Genomic DNA, 25,575 nt, shown 5'->3' on the forward strand with positions numbered 1-25,575 from the left:
AAAGAAAGAGCAGAACCCCAGTATTCTAACAGACACTGCCATCTTTTCAGCTCCCCTCCCCCTTCCAGGCTTTCTCAGAATACTGAGGAGTAGATTGAATGAAAAACATTGGCCTCAAACTGTAGTTCAGAGGAAAACTTCAACTAGTCTTAGATTGGGAAGTGCCAACATTTCACCTACACTATATCAGAGCAAACAGGACAATTGGAGAAAAGTATGCAAGTATGAGCATAAATAAAAAGAAAAGAAGCAGTGAAAAAGGAGGGAGGTGAGAGGGAGAGAAGGAAGGAGAGAGGGGGAGAGAGGGAGGGAGGGAGGAGAGACAGAAGGAGAGAGAGAGGAGGAGAGGGAAGAAGAGAGAGGGAGAGAAAGAGGGAAAGGGAGAGAGGGAGACAGAAGGAGAGAGGAAGGAAAAGAGGAAGAGAGGGAGAGGGAGGGAGACAGTGGGAGAAGGGAAGAGATAGAGAGATGGGAGGGAGAGACCAAGACAGAGAGAGGGAGGGAGATAGAGAGAGGGGGAGAGAGGGAGGGATATAAAGAGAGGAGGAGGGAGGGAGGGAAAGAGAGAAAGAAGGAGATAGGGAGGGAGGGATAAAAAGAGAGGAAGAGAGGGAAAGAGAGAGAAGGAAGGAAAGAGGGAAGGAGGGAGAAATACAGGAAGAGAGAGAGCTTGAGGGAGAGAAAGGAAGGGAGGGAGAAAGAGAGAAGGAGGGAGAGAGGAAGGAAGAGGCACATAGAGAGAGATGGAAAGACAAAGATAGAGAGAGAGGGAGAGAGAGGCAGAGAAAGAAGAAAGAGAGGGAGAGAGGGAGGGATGGAGAGAGGAGGGAAAGAAAGGAGGCAGGGAGGGAGAGAGATGGGGAGAAAAAGAGAGAGAGGAAGAGAGGGAAGGAGAGAGAGGAAGGGAGGGAAGAAAGGGAGGGGGAGAGAGAGAGGAGGAAGAGACAGAGAGAGAGATGGAGAAAGAGACAAAGAGAGAGGGAAGAGAGAGAGGGAGAAAGAATACAAAAAAAATAATACATAAAAGAAAATAAAATACAGAATTTTCTCACAATCTCTCAGGAGATCACAGATCTAAAGGAACAAATTGAAGATCAAATGACATCATCATGGAACTAAAAATAAAGTATAAACTATCAGAAACAGTAGAGATTGTTAAAAAATAAAATTTATGACATAGAAGAAAAGCTTGAGATACAGGAAATGTGATGACAAATATAAAGAGATGAAGTTATTTGGGGATGAGGTAATAGTTATTGAAAAAAGGATGATACAACATTAGAATAATTGTTATCTTTAAAACAGAGAACCCAACAAATGAAGCAGAATATGTATTTATGATACAATAATATGATACAAATAAGAAAATTTTACCTAATTGAGGAAAAATTGAATCTATACTTTAAAAGGACAATCTGTACTCCAAGGTGACTTGATGAAGAATTCTCATTGCTTAGGAACTTTAATTAATTAAGCTATTTGAACTCAAGAATAAAGAAATAATTGTTCAGTCATATAGACAAAAAATTCAAATTAGCAGCAAGAGAGGAAATTAGGTTGCCTTTAGACTTCTCCATAGCACCATTGACTGGCAAAACACAGTCAATCAATATTTACACAGTCCTGAGAGAAAGAAAGGTTGATCCAAGAATGTCATGCACAGCTCAGAGGTTCTGTAAGTATAAAGACAGCCAGCACTCATTTTCAAACATGAAGAATCTCAGGGAATACACTATCCATTATAACCATACTACTTGAAAAGTGATATCAAGATAATTAAAGGCTGAATCAAACAAAGAACCCAAGAACAGAGACACTGTGGTAAAAGACCCAGTGATGAGAAAAACTCATGTATGTTTAAAAACCTTTGGAAATTATGGCATCAGAGTGAATATGAATTTTTAAATTGGATAATATAATAACAATCTTAAGAAGATTAGACATAAGGGAGAAAAGAGGAGAGGGAGAAGGGAAGTATTGATGTTTTAGTGTGTTGGTCTCTCTTAGATAATTGACATCATCTAAAATTAAAACACAATCTAAAAATACATAATTATTCTTTTAATGGTTTTAATAGTTTTTAAGTAATCTTAGGGGGATCTGTTAAAAACAGAATTTCTTGTAATGAAGAAACATTTATTTGAAGTTTAACAATGTCGTCTGTTGCAATTCCGATTTTTCTTTTTGTGAAAGCAAAACTTAATAAGATTAAATAAGACTTAAAACTAAATAGAATTTGAGTACACTTAAACATAATGCTTTTTAAAATAAAATAGCGTGACACCATTTGACATAAAGGGAAGCACGCAGATCAATGGATCACAGACATAGACTCCAGCAAATATATTTAACTAATTTTTGACAAAGTTGCAAAGATAATTTCATGATCAAAGGATATTCTTTACAACAAATGGTGCTGGAACAATTAGCTATTCATATGCAAAAATGAACTTTGATACATACTTTGTCCCATATAAAAAATTATTTCAAAATGGATCACATACCTAAATATAAAGCCTAAAAACTATAAAACTTCCAGAAGAAAACTGGAAAAAGTTTTATACGCTTTGGTTAGGCAAAGATCTCTTTGATACAATAAAATAAAAAGAAAGAAAAGAAAAATGATTCATAAGGATATACTTACAAATTGGAATTCATCAAATTATGAAATTTTGCTCTTTGAAAGACATTATTAAGAGAGTGAAAAGATATGTCCAGAGTGAGGGAAAATATTTATAAATCACATTTGTGATAAAGGACTTGTATTCAGATTTTTTAAATTTACAAATAGTTTATTGTCAAGTTGGTTTCCATATAACACCCAGTGCTCATCCCCACAAGTGCCCCCCTCCATGCCCATACTCCCCCCCACATCCATCAAGGACTTGTATTCAGATTATGTAATGAACACTAGAAACTCAGTAATAAGAAAAAGAACAAAATTTAAAACCATGGGGAAATATTTGAACAGATACCACATCAAAGAAGATACATACATGGATAGCAAACAAACACAACCAAAGGTGCTCAACATCATTAGTCAGAGGGAAACGCAAATTAAACCTATAATGAGATAACATTATACACCTATTAGAAAGTTTAAAATTGAAACGGAACCACTTTCGTACACCATACACAAAAATAAATTCAAAATGGATGAAAGACCTAAATGTGAGACTGGAAACCATCAAAATCCTAGAGAAAAACACAGGCAGCAACTTTTTTGACCTCAGCTGAAGCAACTTCTTACTAGACACTTCGCTGAGTGCAAGGGAAACAAAAAGCAAGCATGAACTATTGGGACTTCATCAAGATAAAAAGCTTCTGCACAGCAGAGGAAACAATCAACAAAACTAAAAAGCAGCCTACAGAATGGGAGAAGATATTGGCAAATGACATATCTGATAAAGGGTTAGTATGCAAAATCTATAAAGAACTTATCAGACTCAACACCCAAAAAACAATGCAGTTAAGAAATGGGCAGAAGACATGAATAGACATTTTTCCAAAGGCCTCCAGGTACATGAAAGGATTTTCAACATCAGTCATCATCAGGGAAATACAAATTAAAACCATGCTTAGATACCACCTCATAACTGTCATAATGGTGAAAATTAACAACACAATAAACAACAGGTGTTGGTGAGATGGGAGAAAGGGGAACCCTCTTGCACTGCTGGTGGGAATGTAAATTGGTGCAGCCACTCTGGAGAATAGTATGGAGGTTCCTCAAAAAACTAGAAATAGAACTACCCTATGATCCAAAATAGAGGTAGATTCAAAATAGAGATACAAAAATAGAGGTAGATTCAAAGGGGAATATGCACCCTGATTTCTATAGTAGCATTATCAACAATAGCCAAACTCTGGAGAGAGTGCAAATGTCCATCAACTGATGAATGGATAAAGAAGATGTGTTATATACATACAATGGAATCTTAGCCATAAAAAGAATGAAATCTTGCCATTTGATATATGGATAGAGCTAGAATGTACTATGCTAAGTGAAAAAAGTCAATCAGAGAAAGACAAATATCATATGATTTCACTCACGTGTAGATTTTAAGAAACAAAACAGATAAGCACATGGGAAGGGGGTCAAAAAAGAAGAGAAGGAAACAAAACACAAGAGACTCTTAACAATAGAGAACAAACTGAGGGGTGATGGAGGGAGGTAGGTGGGAGATAGGCTAGATGGGTGATGGGTATTAGGGAGGGCCCTGGTTGTGATGAGCACTGGGTATGTTATGTAGGTGATGAGTTACTGAAGTCTACTCCTGAGACCAATATTGAACTATATGTTAACTAAAATTTAAATTAAGAAAAAAAAAAGACTGATCATATCAAGTGTTGGGGAAGATGTGAATGCCTCGAACTCATCCCCTGTTGGTGGTGATGTAAAATGGTACAACCACTTTAGCAGTTTCTTAAAAATTAAACATACACCTATCATATGACCCAGCCATCCCTCTCCTAGGTATTTAAGAAAAATAAAAGCTTATGTCTATACAAAGGCTTTTGCATGAATAACCCTAGCTTTATTTGTAAGAGGGAAAAACTGAAAACAGCCCAAATGTCCATCAACAAGAAAGTAGATAAATTGTGGTTCTTTTATAGAATGGAACACTGTTCAGCATTACAAAGGAATACAAACAATAGCATGAATGAATCTCAAAACGAGATAAGGAAGTCTGAGCTAGACAAAAAAGAGTGATCCTGCATGATTCCATTTATGTAAAATTCTAGAAAATATGAATCAATGTGTAATGACAGGAAGCACAACAGTGATTGCCTGGGGATAGTAGACCAAGCAGAGAATCATCAAAAGGAAAAATTACAAAGTAAATGTCCGGAGAGTGATAGATATATTCATTGTTTTCATTTTAGTGATTATTTCATGGTGCATCAAAATTATCAAAATATGTTCTTTAAATATGGGCATTTTATGGTGAGTTAACCATATCATAACAAAGCTTTAAAAAGTAAGTGTACTACTTTTTAAACTACCATCTACAGTAGAGAGCCATTTATTATTTTATATTGTTTTTAATGTTTATTTATTTTTGAAAGAGAGAGAGAGACACAGAGTGTGAGTGGGGGAGGGGCAGAGGGGGAGACACAGAATCCAAAGCAGGTTCCAGGTTCTGAGCTGTCAGCACAGAGCCTGATGCAGGGTTCGAACTCATGAACCATGAAATCATGACCTGAGCCAAAGTTGGACGCTTAACTGACTGAACCACCCAGGCACCCCAATCCCATTTATTATTTTAAAACAGTATTTATATACTTAAATATCTATATATCTAGTTGGAATGATGTACATCAAATATTAATAATGGTTATTTCTTAGTGGTACAATTTGGGTTGATTTTTTGAGGAAATATGTTTTAAAATTTTTTATCTTTAAATTTTTTTGAATTGTCTGAATTCTTTTTAGAGAGCATTATAATTTTTTTAACCAAAAATAAAAAAGATCTGAGTAACAAGGGGGAGGGGGCAAGATGGTGGGGAAGTAAGGAGCTCCATACTTGCACTCGCGCCCATACATCACACAGAAAAGATCTGAAGCCATTGGAAACCNCTTTCATAAAAAAAGACTAGAAGCAGATATGAAAGATGCTACTGTATTCAATTCTTCAAACAGGAATATATATATATACTTCTCTGAATCCCAGGCTTAGGCCCATGGGGAGTGGTTACACTGGTTTTGTTCAAATAGGGGAAGGCCCGAGGCAATGCTCTTTGAGGCCAACATTTCAGGAGTTGAGCCATCGGGGACTGGACACTGTGGAAAATCCAGTCAGGAAATAGTGCTGTTTGGGTGAGAGGCTCTTTGAATGGTGTGGCTGCAGCAGGATTGGCCTGTGCTTGGTTCTGAAGTGAGATAACCAGTAGATCATCTACTGTGATGTTAGGTCCTGGTACTGGCACCACTGCAGAGTCAGAATAAACCCTGGGTTCCTGTACAATTCAAAGGACGGGGGGGTGGGGTGGGTCTTAAAGCATAACCAATACTGGCCTTCCCTCCAATTTTGGTCTTGAGGAATTGGACAGATTTTTACCTGATATTGAACAATAAAGAGAAGTGACTTTCTTGAGTCTCCAATTTCCCAAAACATATACCTTTCCATTTTGTATAATTATAGTTTTTTTCCCCTGCTTCTTTTTAAGTATAGAAAGGTATTTTCTTACCCTGTGTGCACACTGTATATGGCTATGATGAAATAACTTTTGTTTGTTATAAACCTATTATATTCTGTTAAATTTCATTGTTAAAAGTTATGTTCTCATAAAGGTTAGGATTTCTGTAAGTCTTGTAGTTTTATACCTAATCCTGTCTATAATAGTTTCTTGAAGACCTCTGGATATAAATTTTGAGTTACATGAATTAGTTTCAAAGATGAAGAGTTAAATTTGGGTAGGAAAATAATTATTCCTTGAGTAAAATTCTTTCTAGGTTTTGTGAACCACAGCCCCCAGCTACAGTCTGGTGGTGATCAATCTTAGCTGCAGGTGGAAGTGGTATAGTGGATGTCAAATTATACTCACGACACTCCAGGGATTTGCAAAAGTAGCCCAGTGATCACTGTTTGGGGGTGGTGGTGGTGAAGGAGATGATTGAGTGGTGGTGGTGGTGGCCTCAGGCACCAACAGCTCAGCGTTTCTCTCTTTTTCCCTTTCCCTTATTTTTCTTTCTCTCTCTCTCTCTCTCTCTCTCTCTCTCTCTCTCTCTCTCTCTCTCTCTCTCTCTCTCTCTCTCTCTCTCTCTCTCTCTCTCTCTCTCTCTCTCTCTCTCTCTCTCTCTCTCTCTCTCTCTCTCTCTCTCTCTCTCTCTCTCTCTCTCTCTCTCTCTCTCTCTCTCTCTCTCTCTCTCTCTCTCTCTCTCTCTCTCTCTCTCTCTCTCTCTCTCTCTCTCTCTTTCTTTCTCTCTATCTTTCTTTCTTCCCTTCCCTTCCCTTCCCCTCCCTTCCCTTCCCTTCCCTTCTCTTCCTTCCTGTACTTGGGTTCCAGTGACATTTGCTTAAAAAATAATTTCAAAAAGTGAAATTTGAAAATTCATTCATCTGGGAATGTAAAGATCTGTTTCTTGTGTCTGTCCTGTTGTTTATCAAGTCATGTGGCTAGTGTAAAAAGGGAGATGAACCGATACATGAGAGAAAGAAATAGGGTAGGAAGAACTCTCTTTCCTCCCTTGCTTGGATTCTCATCTCTGATCCTTTTCATAACACCTATAACAGCTGGGATTTTGAGTAAGAAAGCCATCTATTATCTCCTTGGCTTTTCATAGTGGTGGGCTTAACAAGCTTTTTTCTGCCTCAGTACTATTAGAAATGTTCTTCTCTCTTCTTGGAATGCCCTTCCACTTTCAAACTCTTTCTTTTTTACATGGTACATGGCTACTGATTCTTTGCAACTCAGTTGGTTTCATTCTGGAAATCTTCACTCTGGAAACCTATCACTCTGATTTGGATGTCCTTTCTCTGTGTTCACACAGTATTCTTTGCTTTGTAATGCTCTCCTATTTATCACATTGCTTTGTGTCATTGGTTGATTGCCTTTGCTCTCATTGTGAGGAAGGAAGGTACAATGCTGTTGGATTTTGTACTCTTGGTACCAGCACAGAGTGAACACTCTAAAAGTTCTACCGAATAAATGTGTATGGTATCAGTGGAAGGCGGTTGTAGGTCACTTTTTAATATTTCTTTACTAGATCAACGCAAATGGCTTAATCAGAATGCAAAAGACATTTTGTTGAAATTAGAAGTTGTTTCTAAATTTGCATAGAAATGCAAAGGATCTAGAATAACCAAAACAATATTTAAAAAGAAAAAAGTTGGAGGATTGCCTGATGTGAAGATTTACTATAACACTATAGTAATCAAGAAAGTAAGGTATATAAGGACAGACAAATATACCAGTGGTAGAATAGTGTCTAGAAATAGATCCACATTTATATAGTTATTTGATTTTCAACAGTCACCAGAGAAATTCAATGCGGGGAAAGGCAGGCTTTTTAACAAATGAAAGTCTTTGCAACAAATGAAATTTCTTCCAGCAGTCTTTTCAACAAATGGTACTGATATAAATGGATAAACCAGGGGAAAAAAAGCCTTGACCACACTGAATGATAGCTTAAGATGGATCATAGACTTAAATGTAAAAGCTAAAATTATAAAGCTCTAAAAATATATATAAAAGAATTTCTTCATGACCCTGTGGAAAGAACATTATTTCCCAGGGAGAGAATTCTTTTTTAACAAAAAGTTTAAAAATTGAATTTCAAAAATTTTTAAAACTTTTGTTCCTAAAACATACTATTAAAACAATTTAATGGCAAACGATATTCTGGGGAAAATATCTTCTACACACATCTGACAAAGAACATGTATTCAGAATATATAGAGAGCAACTGCAACTCAATAATAAAAAGACAAGCAATCCAATAAGAAAATGGGCAAAGACTTGAAAAGACGCTATACTGAAAAAGATATGTGAATGGTTAATAAATGTATGGAAAGGTACTCAATATCATTAGTCATCAGAGAAATAAAAATTAAAATCCCAATAAGATACCACTATGCACCCACTAGAATGGTTAAAATTAAGAAAGCTGAAACACCAAGAAAAGGTGGAGCTAAACTGGAACCCTTCCGTATTGCTGCCAGGAATGTAAATGGACCAATCACTTTGGAGAATGGGCAAATCCTATAAAGTTAAACATATACAGACCCTATGACCTAGGTGTGCCACCTATAGCTACTTGCCCCAGAGCTATGAAAGCATATGTACAAGACTTGTACAAGAATGTTCTTAGCAGCTTTTTTCATAATGGCCCCAATTGGAAATATCTCAAATGGCCATCAACAGGTGAAGGGATAGACAAGTTATAACACAGAACACAATGAAATGCCACTTAGCAATAAGAAGGACACATGTAATAACCAACTGAATACAATAGGCTAGCCCCAAAAGGTGCATACTGTGTGAATCCATTTATGTGAAGTTTAAGAACAGGCAAGTCAAACCTATTGCAAAAAATCAGAATAGCCATTGCTTATGAGCATGTGGATTGACTAGAAGAAAACACAAGGGGAATTTGTGGGCTGAAAATAATGTCTATATTTTGGTGATAGTAATTACCTCAATCCAAACTCACTGAAATTTGCATTTAGTATCTATGCATTTCACTGTATGTAAATTTTACTTCAAGAAAGAAAACAAACAAACAAACAAACCATGAATCAACCCTACCCTGTATTGTGAGGCAAATGGCCTTTGGCATATTTACTCAACACAAGCTCTGAGAGGGGTAGGTAATTAGACTCATTTTTCATGAAATCCATTACAACTGGAGATTATTAACCTTGTCTCCCTTAGTAACTGAGGATTATTCTTTGGCCAAAACATATTTTACTAATTGATAATCATGAAAGAAAGAAATAACCAAATATGGACAGAGAGAGAGATTGGGATTTTAAGCTCTTCAGGTGTCTGCTTTTTTTCATTGTTATCCCACTGCTGCATGGTATAGGGCTGGTATAGATAAACCTCCAAAAATATCTGAATGAAAGAAATAGATGGACCAGAAAGGCAAAAAATCAGAGTAGGAAGAGGAAAGGAGAAAGCTGTCAGGAAAGAGAGAGGGGAAGGAAAGAGATAGAAAGGAACCCAAAGTGCATAATAGTGTGTGGTGTATCCTAAAGGCCTTCCTGCATTTTATCTGTCCGTCCTGGGGGTGGCTGTCCCAGGGGACCAGAGCAGCCCTGATTGCACAGCTTGTTGGGAGCTCTGAAAAGCATCCCGTGTTTCAGAAATTGCCTATGTGATTACAAAATAGATGCAGCATTGAAACCTCATTTCAGGAAGCAATTCAGGGAAAGTAGACACTTAGATTGACTATGATTATCACATTCGAGAGATGGTTTGTAATAAACGTCTGTTTTTCTCCAAAAATATGGGGAGAACAGACATAAGAAATGTAACCTTAATAATTGAGAAATCAAGCCATTTGCCCACAAATGGAAACTTCATAACATTGCTGAATTTTACCATAAGAGAAAAAAATGTGTTGGTTCATTGTCCTCTCCCCACCACCCTCTTACCTAAGAGGGAAGGATTGAATCAGACAGGGCTTGTAAGAGATATTATATTTGTATCCAAGGAGCTCAGGTGATATGGAAAGAGGACAGGTGGAGAGGACAATCATAGGGAAATAAAACACTGTGTATGGAAGGTTGGGGTCAGGCAACCTGGGATCCATTTGCAGTGCTTCCAGTGATTTTGGGCAAGTCATTTAATTTCTTGATACCTCATTTCTTCATCTCCATGTTGTTTGTTCATAGAATGAATACAAATTTCTTAAAAGTGGCTATGAAAACAATTCTGTTGGGCAAATTTCATTTTCCCACTGGCTTCCAATGTATTTGTTAACTGTCAAAAATTCTCCAAAAAGCAAAAACAAAAATCCCTAGTGAATAAGGTGACATTATGGTAGCATGTTTAGCTTAAAATCATCGTTGGACTGCCTCCATCATTCCTGAACTGTAAAAATGCCTCCCATGCTTAGGGAAACCTTGACTCCAACTGTAAGGGTTTAAGACAATCTTTTTAGAATTGGTAGTTTAGTATTTTATGTTATTGGACTACAATCACATTTTTCATTAATCCTAACTTATAGATTCTGCGAAGTTGTCATCACTGGGAACCCTTACTGACTGAGATGCATCACCATTGGAAAAGTTACAAAGAGTTGCAGAGGGTTCTGACTTTTTCTGCAATCCCAAAGTCAGGGATGTCATTTCCGACATTCCTGGGCCTGAATCATAGAGAAAGAAAAAATAAATTAAAATACAAAAGCCAACTCGATTTTCAACCTAGAAACTCTAACCTATTGCAAAAATCCATCATGAAGAGGGGCTCAAATCCATCATGAAGCCTACTTCTGGCAATGGTCAACAGCCTGGAAATTTTAACTCCTAGGCATCTGTAGAGTTAGTAATGCAGGTGTGTGTGTCATTGCCACTCTTCCAAAACATCAAAAGAAAGTGATATCTTTACCTTTGCAAAGGTGGCAGCAAATCACATTCAGTGTGCTCTCATAGATTACCTGGCGGTGGTGATCACTTCTACTGCCATTAGCAGTTCTGATGGCAATTATATAAATTTCTGATGCAAGAATGGGGAAACAAATTATTATTACATAATTATGCTTTTTTGATAGATGAAATTTTTTCAAAAATAAGATCCATCTAGGGAAGTGTGAAAAAGCTCCACAGTGGTGGCATGATGGGGGACAATGGCCATTAGGTACATGGGTCCTCAGTTCACTCCAATAAAGAGGGTATTAGTTGCTTATAAATGAAAGGCTCAGCTAGATGGTGCTTTTAAAAGCTGTATTATGTTTATGTTTATTTTTAAAAATTTTAAGCTTATTTATTTATTTTGAGAGAGAAAGAGATAACGAGTGGGGTAGGGGCAGAGACAGAGGGAGAGAAATCCAAGCAGGTTCTGTGCTGACAGCACACAGGACTTGAACTCATGAATCGCGAGACCATGACCTGAGCCAAGATCAAGAATCAGGCATTTAACCAACTGAGCCACCCAGGTGCCCCTGTATCTTATTAAAAAAAAAAATAAAATAAAACTGTTAGGGAACTGTGTTGTGGTTGGTCTGTATGATTAGGGAATAAACTTCATGTTTTCATCTCTGACTCTACGGTTTATTTGAGATGTCTGAGGGGTGGAATTTCTAACCCAAGTGAATTTTTAAATGTATTCTGAGTAGTCATGCTAGCTTTTGGCTTGAAGAGGTTTGCTCAACATGAAGTTTCCGGTAAGATACCAAAGTCAACAATTGGAGAAAAATTAAAACTTGGTTTTGTAGTAAGCCTCCTGTGGAACTGCTTGGCAAAATATCAAAGGAATGATGTCACTACTGTGTTTTGTTTTGTTTTTTTATATGCATGGAAAGAAAAAGAAAACTTTCTAAATACCAGGACAAAGAGGAGTGGAAGCAAAATGGATAAGGTAAAAAATAACTCTATTTTCAGTTTATTCATGAGATCACATATGATGGGGGTCAGAAGCACTGGAGTCTGTCTCGTCTACAAGGCTTGCAGTCATTCGTCTTGTACTGGGCCCTACGAAACTCTAAGACCTCCCTACAGTTGTGGTCAGTTTGATTTACTAGCTGGAATTCAAGTTATTTTTTTTATAACATGAAAGAGTATACCAAACATCGATTGGTTAAAAAAAGTTTAATCTTGAGTTAGTTCCCAAAGGATACATTCGGAACAAGGTATTAATGGGGATTAATGATGGCACTGTAGTTCGATATTAGCAAAAGACCAGGGTTAAAAATAAATGTGCATATCTCAAGGGAAGCAGGAAAGTCCATGCTGGCAACAGTATAAAGACTGGAATTTTAAAGTATGTAACTATATTGAATTTTTTCCCTTCTTCTTCCTTCTAAATTTTCCCAATAATGTCACAATCTTATCATCATGATCATCATGATCATCATCATCATCATGATCATCATGATCATCATCATCATCAATGAATTAAGCCCTTAGAAGAGCAAATTAACTCCAACTACATTTTCCTGCACTGCTTTTGGTGATTGTCTCTTTGGGTATGATTTCCACTGGAAAAGAGTTTCCATGAATAATAGCAAGGTTTACTATTGCTATGGACCCTTGTCAGCAGTGCTTTTACTTCTTTATCCAATATCCCAACACTTGTCAGGCCAGTGGTTAGTCCTGGAAAAACTCCAAGCACAGCTTGGAGATTTGGTTTCCCATACGACCTCATGCTTATTTCATCAGAGAATATGCCATGCTGTGTTGACATTTTCTACTTATCCGTCTGTCTTTTCTATTAGACCATAAGCTCTATGAAGGCAGAAATTATGTTTTGCCTACAAATGTACCCCAGTATTTAGATTGGTATATTCTCAACAAATACTTTTTGAATGAATGAGTTAATATTGAGTGTTCTACCACCATCAGCATCATTATAGCAATCACTACCACCATTATCACCATCACGCTTACCCTGATCACCATAATTATCACCACCACCATCACTGGCACCACCACCAACCACCAATACCACCATAAAGCCATATTTGGTGCCTCATCCTCTTTGAGAACTCTTTCCTTAGGTATCCAATGCCTCTAGCTATTTAGAATTCTCTTATTTACAACTTCTTTTCAAAATTCACCTATTCTGGATGTCATTCCCTTTGTTTGTTTGTTTGTTTTCTCTAGGAGACAGCTACATAATTTGATGTGATTACTGTTTTAGTACTAATGTGTTGGTAGTGATCTTCCTAGGAAATATGATCTGACAGCAAGAATACTATCTAGTTCCAGCTCAGCCACTCATTTGCTATGTGACATTGAGTGACATAATTTCCAAAGGCTTCTTCACCTAGAAGATCCCTGAGGGTCTTGCAGATTTCATGAATCAGTTTTGTGTGTATTTCAACATAGACTTTCTGTTGATAAAGTCCCAACATAAAAGAGGAAACCTGCCATGGAGGTGAGATGTTAGGGGTTTCACAGTGAATAAGCAAGTGGCATCCGCAACAGTGGCCACTGAAGCAGCAGTGTGTCTCCCTGGAGAACCTCTCTGCCCATAGTTGCTGCCAGATCCAATCAGTCAGAGGACAGGTAGCCACCCAGCAGTAATGCCAAGCTATATTGTCAGTGCCTTTCCTCTTTTCCAGAACTGTGTTGTTTTTGTCACAGATGGCATGGCACAACTATTGTGATAGTCTGACAGTAGCTCAGAGTCCATCTCTGGTTTCTTCACAGTAATTCAGGGCCAGCAATGGAATGCTTTATTAATGTCCTGTGAGTAAAATAAATTTTCAGACGGTACAAAGCATCCTTCTACAATCTTCCCTGGCATAGTTCTTGGCATTTGTCCTGGTGGGGACTGTCACATCAGATATGAGGTAGAAAGAAAACAGCAATCAAACAATGTAATTTAAAGGAGAAAGTATAACTTTGGGCAAGATTCTTCATTTTTCTAATTTCCTCTATTTAAAATTTTTTCTCTCTTAAATTGTTCTGCAGTGTAGCTTTGGTAAAATGTACCACTCAGTGCTTAGAAGAGCCTGAATAAAAGTTAGCTTATGAAAGGTTATAACATTTCAGACCCAATCCCCCAACAATGAGATTACAGGATCCTTAGACTTTCTTTCTCTAGGGAAAATCCAGTAGCCCAAGGCTGTCCAGATTGTCATAAACTTTTCCAGTTTTCACATCAAAGTGAGGTAACAGCAACTCCAAATAAGAAGAAAATAAAATACTGAATTTATAAGAAAAAAAAAAACAGAAGAAAGAAGAGCATTAGTTTGAAGAATAAAAGGATATCCATGCTACCACTGGGAATAACTAATGTGGTTTGAGCAGAGACACAAAATTTTATTTTAAGGATGAAGTGAGACCTGGAGAGGTTGAGTGATTTATTCTGGGTCACACAGTTAGTTATTGGTAGAGTCAGAGCTGAGAGGTCTGATCTGACATGGGCCAGGCCCTTCCCACATAATGCCACCTCCACTTTGGCTTCAGTAGAGGAATGAAAACCAAAAACCAACAGGTTTTGAATGAGGTAAGAAGACAGATCGTCTATGCAGGTGAGAAGAGAGGGTTCTGTATCCATTGCATAGGCTGGGAAACTGAAACACAAAGGGGGTTAGGGCTGTGGTCCTCTTTGAGGGTGATTCTGACCCCCAGGGGATCTTTGGAAATATCTGAAGACATTCCTGGTTGTCACACTGGTGGGTAGAAGGTGCCACTGTCATCTCTAGGGTAGAAGTCAGCGATGCTGCTAAAATCCACTTGTGCACAGACCAGTCTCCATAACAAAGAACATGCCAAGATCACTGACACTGGACAATAAAGATTTTCATCTGGGGATTGCACACTTAAGTCCAGATTTATATTATTATTGCTATCGTTAGAAAGATTGTACACCTTGACTTATTGTCTGTACTCACTTAGCATGGCGCACTCATCAACTCTCTGCAAATTCTCTGCCAGTCTTCAGGGCTAGACTTTGCCATGACCACAGTAGGCACATTTGTCATTGGGGCCCCAATAACCTGCTCTTGCCTTTTGTTTCTACCTGGCCCTCTTCAGGTGTGCAGCCAGGACCAGGCTGTTCATCTCCACTCCTTCCTGGTAGCAGTTGATCACAGGAAATCAAACTGAAGTTATTGTGTTGCCCCTCCCAGAGAATTTGCACGTCATGATGTGTGACTGTCCTAGAATTGTATCCTGTGTAAGGCATTTCCAGCCTCGGAGACCAGGCTGGGGAGATTCTTAGGAAGAATTCTTAAAATACCTCCCAGCAGCCTTTGTTTTCCAGTGGACTGTGCCAGCCCCTGAGAAAATGAACTCCTTTGTCTGGGGATCAACATTCTGGCTGGACTCGTGTAACTTCAGAATAGTTTCTTAAAAAGCTTTTTAAAACATTTATTTATTATTGAGAGACACAGAAAGACAGAGCATGAGCATGAAAGGGGCAGAGAGAGGAGGAGACACAGAATCCAAAGCAGGCTCCAGGCCCTGAGCTGTGAGCATAGATCCCGACATGGGGCTTGAACTCACAAACTGCGAGATCATGACTTGAGACAAAGTTGGACACTTAACCAACTGGGCATCCCAGGCACCCCTTTCTGGGCTCTCTAAGTACACCTTGGAGCACCTGGGTGGCTCAGTTGGTTAAGTGGCTGACTCTTGATTTTGGCTCAGGTTATGATCTCACAGTCCTGAGACGGAGCCTCGCATGGGGCTCACTGCTGGTCATGGAGCCTGCTTGAGTTTCTCTCTATCCTTCTGTCTCTCCCCTACTCATATGTGTGCACATGTAGCTCTCTCAAAAAATAAATAAATGCATCTTCTCCTTTTTAAGGCAAATTTTTGAGAAATTTGATGGGGTCTTCATTTTGTTTTTCTTTCAGTCTTGTTTAACTTCACTTAGCAATTTTGGGATAGATATCCAGAACTGGTGAACAGGAGAGGAACTGTCTGAATGATCAGAGAACAGTTGCCTTTTTTTTTCTTGAAAGATCATGTTTTTTATTGATTTTTCAGAGGCTCAATATTTCAGTTTCTAAAATCATTAAAAGGAATAGATTTTAGAAAGATTTGCAGAACTCTTCTAAAGATTAAAAAACAGATATGAAAAGGTTTTGAAAACTATCAAGCATATATTCTGTGTATATAAACAACAGTGGGGGTATAAACAGAAAAATCATCCAAAATGGCCCACCTCGGGACCTCTGCCCCCTAACATCCAAGAAAGTCCTCCCCCTCCACAAATAAAGCCAACCCAAACCAAACCATCCCTCTCTGCCACCAATAGATTCTGTTTAGTTCTAAATCTTATCATTGGGTTATAGGCTTTCAAAATTAGAACTTCATAGGCTTTTTGTGTTTAATAACATTCAGGGCAATTTGCATTAGGATTGTATGCTTAAAACAAGACTCTACTGCTTCCACTTGGCCAGATGCGTCTATAGAAAGCATGGGGTTAGCTGCTCCATATTTGGTTACCTCTTGCATTGGCTTGTGTTAGGCAGTGATTTCTAGATTAGTAAAAATATGCACAATGTGTGAGTAAGCTTAGTCTGGTGAACGTGTCATTTCAGAGTGCTTAAGAAGGCATTAGTTCATATTTGACCACTGAGAGCTGTTTCCTCCTTCTCTCTGCAAACCTGCCATGGTAACTTCAAAGGAAAAGAAAAATGGGAATCTTGTCTAGAAAGCAGGAATAACAGTGATCAACTACAGGCCTAACGTATGTTGTTATAAATAGTTATTATAAAGAAATTCCTAAATTCTTTAGAATTTACACACTTTCACTGGGTAATGTGAACTAACAACAGAAAACAAAACTGCCTTTAGATACTGCCTTTTACCTTGTTTTTACACCCATGATCTTCTAAATTTACATGTAGTTTAGGTACTAATAAAAAAAAAACAACCTTCAGGGGTGCCTAGGTGGCTCAGTTGGTTGTGTGTCTGACTCTTGATTTCAACTTAGGTCATGATCCCAGGGTTGTGAGATTGAGCCCCCAGTTGAGCTCAGTACTGAATGTGGAGCTTGCTTGAGATTCTTTCTCTCTCTCCCTCCGTCTGCACCCCCCCATGCTCTCTTTCTCTCCTCTCTCTCTCAAAAAAAAAAAAGCTTCTTAAGAGCTAACCAGAAATTATATTTCATATCACTCTCATTGTAATACATTTACATGAACAATATTGATTTCATTTAACTTAAAAAAAACTCAAAGACAAAATTTTTCTAAAGAGAGAATTTTGTTTTTTAGAAAACTTAAGGAAATTGAAAATAAATGATTTTTTGTGGGGGGACGGCTCAGTCTTTGATTACATGAAATAGCACCTAGCTGAATGTTTCTCAGGAATATTCTGTTTATGAACCAGATTTGGTATGCTTGAATACATCAAAGGCAGGATGTATGTGGTGTATTTATCAGGACAGTCTATGACTGCTCAGGACCTGAACATCACATTTAATCCACCTTCCATGCTTGACCCCCAACTTTCCCATTCATGGTGATTCTATCTCCTCTACAGGAAGCTGTTCCATTGCAGGATCATTGTATTCTTGAAGATGCTTCAGGATCTCCTACAGAGAGCAGCATGGGAGGCAGAAAATGTCTAGATTTGGAATTAGCAGACCTGGGTTCCAGCTGAGGCTTTAATCGCTGACAAACTGTTACCATCCTGTTTCCTAACTTGTAAAATGGAATGTGTAATGCCCACCCTACTTATCTCATGCAGTTAATTTGAAGAATTAACTATAAACCATAAGCTAAACTACCTTTTATAAACTATAAAGCCCTATGGTGAGGTATCATTATAGTAGTAGCTAGGATTTAGAGTCATTTATTTCTTTACTCTCACTATGGGTGTGAAAATGGAGAAAAGCTGCATCTTGCACATTTTTCCCTTTTTTGATGCTCCTTGATGTTTGTTTGTTTGTTTGATAGGTAATAGTCACTGACTTTTGTCATGGTCACTCCTCAGTCCCTAGGCAAGAGATTCTTAAGAAGAAGTAGTATATAGAATCATTTCATCTATCACCATTTGTCCGAAGCCAAAGAAACATACAGTACTGAGATAAGATTTTGCTCTATAGCATTGGACAAGTTCAGGGAATTCAAGACTCTAACAAATAAAATTTAACGTGCCAGTCATCATTTCAACAGCTCTTAATGAACCGGCATCTATGCTGAGGCTAATGACATGTGTAATCAATATTAGTAGTAGTCGCTTACCATTGCAGAGCCAACACGGCTGACCTTGATGGGATTCCCTCTACCAGAAAGGTCCATTTCTGCTCTATCCATCACATACAGGCAAGCATCAAGGATGCCATCTTCAAACTATTTGGGAAAAATTAAAAAAGAAAAAGAAAGAAAAGAAAAAAAAGAGAAACTTCTTAATGTCCACTTTGCACAGTAGATATTCTCTGCCAAAAAAGTAAAATGAAAGCACAATGTAATGTTTTTATTTGTTTTCTTTTAAATGTTTTTTAAAATTTATTTCTGAGAGAGAGAGATAGCGTGAGCAGGAGAGGGTCAAAGAGAGAAGGAGACACAGGATCTCAAGCAGGCTCCAGGCTCTGAGCTGGCTGTCAGCACAGAGCCTGACATGGTGCTTGAACCCATGAACTGTGAGATTGTGACCTGAGCTGAAGTCGGACGCTTAACCGACCGAGCCACCCAGGCGCCCTACAATGTAATGTTTAGGAATGTGTGTTTCCTATATAGCCATTACCCATAATCTTTAGTAAGAAATATTAAAGTAGAAGGAAGAAGGACATCCTCTTTTGTTTTTCAGTAAAATGGACAAAAACTTACAAGCAAGCTAGGAACATAAACAGGACTGCTAGAGAGCTGGTATACTCAAGGACCATGAAATGACTTGAAGCTGTTCAGAAAACTGTACAAGTTAGAGGATTTCTCCAGCATGTGGGCTCCAGTGCCCAAGACAAAGGAATGAACGATTTACCAAAGTTAGGCCAAAGCCTCAAGACCTCAAAAGTAACATGAATCTGGGGCGCCTGTGTGGCTTAGTCGGTTAAGCGTCCGACTTTCGCTTAGGTCATGATCTCGCGGTTCGTGGGTTCGAGCCCCGCGTCGGGCTCTGTGCTGACTGCCAGCTCAGAGCCTGGACCCTGTTTCAGAGTCTGTATCTCCCTGTCTCTCTGACCCTCCCCTGCTCACGCTGTCTCTCTCTCTCTCCTAGAAATAAATAAAAATATTTAAAAAAAGTAACATGAATCCTTGTGCATCTCAAAAACAAATGGCTCTCAAGTACATCACAGGGAGGTACTTTAGACCTGTATACCATGCACTGGAAATAGTAGGAGGCCTCGTGTCACAAATGTCTGCCCAAGGTTTCCCTTCTTTTAAAACAAGGTAGACTCCAGGGTCAAAGGGTAAGCAGGAAGACCTGGAGAATTATATTATCAAGGGAATGGCATGGTAGTCCGTTCCATTACAGGATCTCTGTGTTCTTCAAGATGTTTCAGGATCCCCTACAGAGAGCAGCACTGGAGGCTGTTCATAGTTGAATTTCCTTAGAAAAAACTATTGACCCCATGCAGCACCAGAATTTTCTTAAAAAAACAAAAAAAAGGAACAGGGACAAAATAGTAATAAAATGGAAAAATGGGGAGATTTCACCTATACTGCACCTCACTATACAAGAGACTTCCCTGAATATAAACACCTGGCATATTATCCATCCAAGTACCTGTGACAGAAACCATAGTCTTAATGGCTAATAACCATGTAGTTCTTTATTAAATCCAGTTAGCACACCAACTTTGTGTGAACCCTAAACCGATGGGATGGATACAGTATAGTAAGGGCACTAGTTCTTTAGGCATATAATAAAGAACTCATTATTCTGGTTTTTATTAAGCACCATCTCTCAGTCTGTGGAACATGAAGCAGTAAACTGGAGAGGTAAAGAAATAGTTAAAGGACTAGTTGTTTCTCTGCATCACATCAAACTGCTGGCTTGGCTGGTTATTTGGACTGAAAGACCCATATTCATGGCCTCTGAATAACAACAGACAGATGGTGGCTGTCCTCAAGGGGGTCCACCCAAAGGCTACTCAGCATGCTGGCTGACGAGTGTCCTGATTATGCTTGGTACTCTTTCCCATCCTATCTGTTACCCACCTTGGTGACTTTTTTCTTATTAGCTCTCTACATAATGTCACTTTGGAGACATAAACAGATTCACACCTACATGTCAGGAATTGGAACACAAGACAATAGGCAATATCATGGGTTGTATATCACTCAGGAAGGGAGGGCTTGCAACCAGGGAACCAGGCGGGGCTGCAAAAGCAGGAGAAGAGCATGCAGATGAATCGCTTCGCAAGACATCAGAAATGCAGATGGACATGTGATTCTCAGGAGTCCGGATGAAGGAGAAGGATGTAAAGTCAGGAAGACAAGACAAGAACTAGTGATGACACAGGTCCCAGTGGCCAGGCTGAAGCAGGTGTAAGGGATGCAAGGGGGGCCCACATGGAAGTCAAAAGAAGGCATGAGAAGCCAAGAAATTATCATGCGACCTGTTGAGGCCGGATTCCATGAAATCTTTCTCCTGGATGCCCAGAACAATGGTACACAATTCCCATCATCCCAGCTAAAACTCTCTGCGAAATAACACATTCACCTTTTCTCATGTTGGTGAGAAAGAGTCTTTGCTGAACCATAGGACAATGCATTCATTTTTGGAAATATGGTAGAAATATCAGTCACGTGTTCCACTGTTAAAGATACCAAGCTGAAATACGTTGAATTACTGAATCTCTTAAGTGGAATACTATTTGCTATTTTATATCCAGGGAGTAATGTGAAATGGCAGTTGATAAAATGTCTCAAGGTAAAAGTCCAGTGGGTCCTCCCTTGATGAAATGGTGACAGTCTTTTCTAATTCTAATTTCTAATTTTCTGGTATCTTATACGAATACTTAAAAAAGGTGATTTCTTTGAGTTGAGCACACACCTTGCAGTTGTCATTATCAAAACACTTTTCCTTATAAGAAAGGAGAACTTTAGTTCATTCTGTGTTGAAGAATGATGTCTGAGCTAATGAGACTTCAGTATACTGGATGCCAAGCATTTCTCACTAGAATGCCATGTTATCCATAGAATCTCTGATCTCTATAACATTGTAATACCTGAAGAAACGTGATTGCAGTGGCTAAATTATGCAGCTGCCTTTCTTTTTTTTTTTTTAATGTTTTATTTATTTCTAGGAGACAGAGAGAGAGACAGCGTGAGCAGGGGAGGGTCAGAGAGAGAGGGAGTCACAGACTGAAACAGGCTCCAGGGTCTGTGCTCTGGGATTCAGCACAGAGCCCGACGCGGGGCTCGAACCCACGAACCGTGAGATCATGACCTAAGCGAAAGTCAGACGCTTAACCAACTAAGCCACCCAGGCACCCCTGCAGCTGCCTTTCTAAGTCTCTATTCCTAGGCTGTCTTGGAGTCTCAGATCCTGAAAAGCAGGAAACTGTGCATGTCTAATATCCACATACGGTGCCTTGCAATGAAACATGTGACAAAAAAAGTATCAAGGAAAAATGTCCTTGACAATGACAAGTTATAAATGGCTCACCTGACCATAGCTCCAGCTTCTACTCTTGATGTCATTGAAGTCTCCATAAAATATAACCCCGATGTCATTCAGGACATACTCTTCTCTTTCTTTATCATCATCCAGGTACACAGCATCCTCTGTGTCAGAATTTAAACATAATGACGATGATCAGACCAGACTGTTGTCACAGATTCGTAAGCATGTTCTGGTCCTAAACTGAAATTTAATCAACTAAAATGAAAAAAAAAAATGTCTTTTGTTTCCACTAAAGAGAGCTCATTTCCCGATACATAATTTCAGCAATGGTGAAACTAATCAGTGGTCGAGATCAGCATGTAAAGGATGGCATTTGTCAGCAAAATGCTGACAAACTCTGGCTCCTTAAGTTCCAAGCAGCACAATTAAATTGATATGTCTCATTAAACATTTTTAGGATTCTGGGACATCAGTAGTTTCAGAATCAAAATTTCATGATGCAGATATGAATCTATAACACAGAGTGAAGAATAATTTCCAAGCTATTAACGTTAATGGAAAACTAGTCTAACTGAAATGATTTTTTAAGACAAGTCTGGGGGATATTAGAATACAGCATGGTCTGTTGTGCCTGGTGTGTGTGGCCCATCACTGACAGGAGGAGGAAGGCTGGGGGTCGTCTCCTATCAGTGAATAATCCTTGTGAATATGTTGGTAAGTGCTGTGTGCCTGACTGGCCTCCTGGGTCAGCTTCCTCTATCGCAAGGACTTTTCTTCCCTGTGGCTAAAATCTCAGGAAGGCCATGTTCCCCATGTGCCTCTTAGTAATCAGCCTGGTACTTATTCCCAGGCCAGGTACCAAAGCAACAAAAGCAACATTAACAAAGGCCTGACGATACAGGTATAAGTTACACTCAGGTAAATCTGCATGTCTGGAGCAAGGTCATGTTTGATTCTGATTGAGCACACGACTTATTATGTTTCCCTAGCCCAGGTCATACCTGCCATCCTTATTACCTTTCGGGAACTCTTTCCTCCTCATTCCATGATAAGACTTTCTCTTCGGAGTGGCCTTCAACTTGGTTGCACATTAGAATGATCTGGGTAGATTTAAAAACTGATTCTTCCTAGACAGAACTCTAAGTTGATTAAATCAGAATCTCTCAGGGATGGAATGGGGTGAGATCTAGGCATCAGGTGCTTTACAAATTTTTTAAATTAATTAATTAATTTCAAGCTCCAGTGATTCTGATATGCAATCCAAACTGTGAAAAAAATGCTCTAGCCCTTTGTTATCCAAAGAATCGATGAAAGACCAGTGGCATCAGTGGCAGCTGGGAGTTTGTCAGAAATGCAGAGGCTCAGACCCCAGCTCAAGACCTACTGAATCAGAATCTACACGTTAACAAGACCTGCAGGGGATTTACATACACATTAAGGTTTGCAAAGTACTGCTCAGTCCAACCCACTTAGATCCCCATTCTGGGCTACATTGTAGCTTTGCTTGATTCTTTGGAGATTCCTTGGTCTTGTTTTCTCTCCGGTACTTTGTTCTATCTTCCTCTTTCTGTCTTCTCCTTCTTGCCCACTATTTGCCTAGTTTCATGCAACTATAAACACATACACACACACACATACTTATGTAGATACTAACGTTGCACAAAAGGCACACATTTAAAGTGTACAATTTCACAGTCAAAATAATAAAGACACCTATCACCGCAAAAATTTCCTTATGTCCCCTTGTAATCTCGCCCTCTAGATTCTCTCTCTGATCTAGCACTACTTCCAGGGAATCACTAATATGCTTTTGGTCACTGTAAATTCATTTGCATTTCCTAGGATTTTATAGAAAAAGAATCCAGGGTCTGCTTTTTGGGGGTGTAGCCTCTTTCACTCAGGCTAGTTATATGAAACTCATCCGTGTTGTATGTATCAATGGCTCACTCATCCCAAATCCATTTCATATTTCCAGAAGAATCAAAGTTACGTGACAAATGCGCCTTGGGCTTCCCTCCACCTTGGCAGATGTGAGCTCTGATGCTTCACACTGGCCTTCCTGGGTCTGGAGGCAGAATGCTATGGTTTTACCAACAATCTCCAATTAGTCAAAGTCCCCTAAACTGAAATGAGAGCTTCATTTCCAAGTGGAACAAACCAGAGACAGCATATAAAGGAGTGTCAACTGAGTCTGAGGTCAATATTCTGAGTAAAGAAGTACAAAAGAACACTTTTAAAAGAAAATAACATGAGAGTGTGTGTGAAGGGGCAATGATCATTTACATGCGAAGTCCTCCACCAGATGCAATCAAAACATCCTGAAAAGTAAAGGCCATGTTTGTTTTCATTCTTTTATGATAGTGCTTTAACTGTTGTGACCACTGTAGTAATAACATCTTAGTCAAATGGGTTTTAAATGCCTATTACTGAGATAGAAATCTCTTAAGACCAGTGAGGTCTAGAAATGCCATTTGGGAATGCTTTTTTTACATGTTGTCGTTACAATATGAGATGTTTATTGCCTTGTCCTATAAGCGGCTGGATTGTATTATAGAGGCACTGTAATTTAAACGATTGATATAAAAACAGATTAATGGGTCAAAATAGAGACCTTAGAAATAAATGTTACTATATGCATGTTTCTATGAAATTAATATGTGATAAAGAAAATATTATAAATTAAAGAAGATGATTGGAGTGTTTGTTAAATTCAGCTGAGAAAATGGGTGTTTGGGCAAAGTAAATTTTCTGTACATCAAAATAAATTGAAAATTAATTTAAAATCTGAATTAAAAAATAGAAAGCATAGGAAATTTAAAATAAAATTTTAAATTATTAAAACAAAAATAAATAAAAACTTAAAAATAAAGTAAAATAAAACAAACATTTTTTAACTTGAATATTTAGTCCATAGATGAAAAAGTTTTATATAAACAAAAATAATAGGAAAGGTAAAAAAGGAAACGACCAATGTGTTTCTTAATATAAATATAAAACTTGAATTTCAGATATAATAAAATTTAAAGTATATAATAAACTAGAGAAATGTTAGCAAATTTTCCTTATATGTAAAGAATTCCAATAAATTGATGAGAAAATCATAAAGTGCATTTAAAGTCAGCAAAAGGAAAATCAGTTCACAGAAGAGAAAATGCACACAGAAAACAAATATATAAAAACAATTTTAACTGGCTAGGAACCCAAGAACTGCAAAGGTTTACAAGTAAATTTTTACCCACAAAAATACAATTTCAATCTATTTTCATTCTTTTACAGATAATATTTTTAAAAAAATTTTTTTAAATTTATTTCTGGGAAAGAGAGAGACAGCACGAGCAGGGGAGGGTCAGAGAGAGAGGGAGACACAGAATTTGAAACAGGCTCCAGGCTCTGAGCTAGCTGTCAGCACAGAGCCCCGAAACCGGGCTCGAACCCATAAACCATGAGATCATGACCTGAGCCGAAGTCGGATGCTTAACCGACTGAGCCACCTGGACGCCCCTACAGATAATATTTTTTAACTTGACTTTAAAGTTTGGCTTTTTCATTGAAGTTTTGACATTTAAACAGTTTGCATCTAGGTGTGGGTCTTTTTTTCATTTACCAGGTTTGATGCACTATGATCCTTTACAGTTGGACAATGTAAGTCTTTCTTCAGCTCTGGGAATTTCTTTCTCTTTAATCTTTGATTATTTTATTCTTTTTATTTTTTTGTGTTTTCTTATAATAAAGTGCCTTTCAGGCAGAAACTGAATTTTCTCGCTGTCTTCCATGCCTCTTATCATACTTTCCTCCCTCTCTCCTCTATCTCTCATTCTCTCTCTTACACATACATACAAAAATGTGTATATGGTATATAAGAGTGTATGATAAGGTGCATAGAATATGTATGCATTTTATTGTGGATAATTTTACAGTACCAGGGTTGGGGAGC

The 25,575-nt window shown here is 38.3% G+C and overlaps 1 protein-coding gene across 1 annotated transcript in view; it reads right to left on the reverse strand.

The window, feature by feature from the left end:
- The window catches only part of F13A1 (coagulation factor XIII A chain), a 162,749-nt gene that overhangs the window by 66,077 nt on the left and 71,097 nt on the right, over positions 1 to 25,575 (reverse strand). The window contains exons 5-6 of the mRNA XM_077770057.1: positions 21,684 to 21,802; positions 18,314 to 18,421 (exon numbers count right to left, since the gene is read on the reverse strand). Coding sequence (XP_077626183.1) covers positions 18,314 to 18,421; positions 21,684 to 21,802 — 227 coding nt within the window. The remainder of the gene's footprint in view (positions 1 to 18,313; positions 18,422 to 21,683; positions 21,803 to 25,575) is intronic.

The sequence above is a fragment of the Crocuta crocuta genome, unplaced genomic scaffold (genome assembly GCF_008692635.1).
Source record: "Crocuta crocuta isolate KB4526 unplaced genomic scaffold, BGI_CrCroc_1.0 scaffold24, whole genome shotgun sequence".
Lineage (NCBI taxonomy): Eukaryota > Metazoa > Chordata > Mammalia > Carnivora > Hyaenidae > Crocuta > Crocuta crocuta.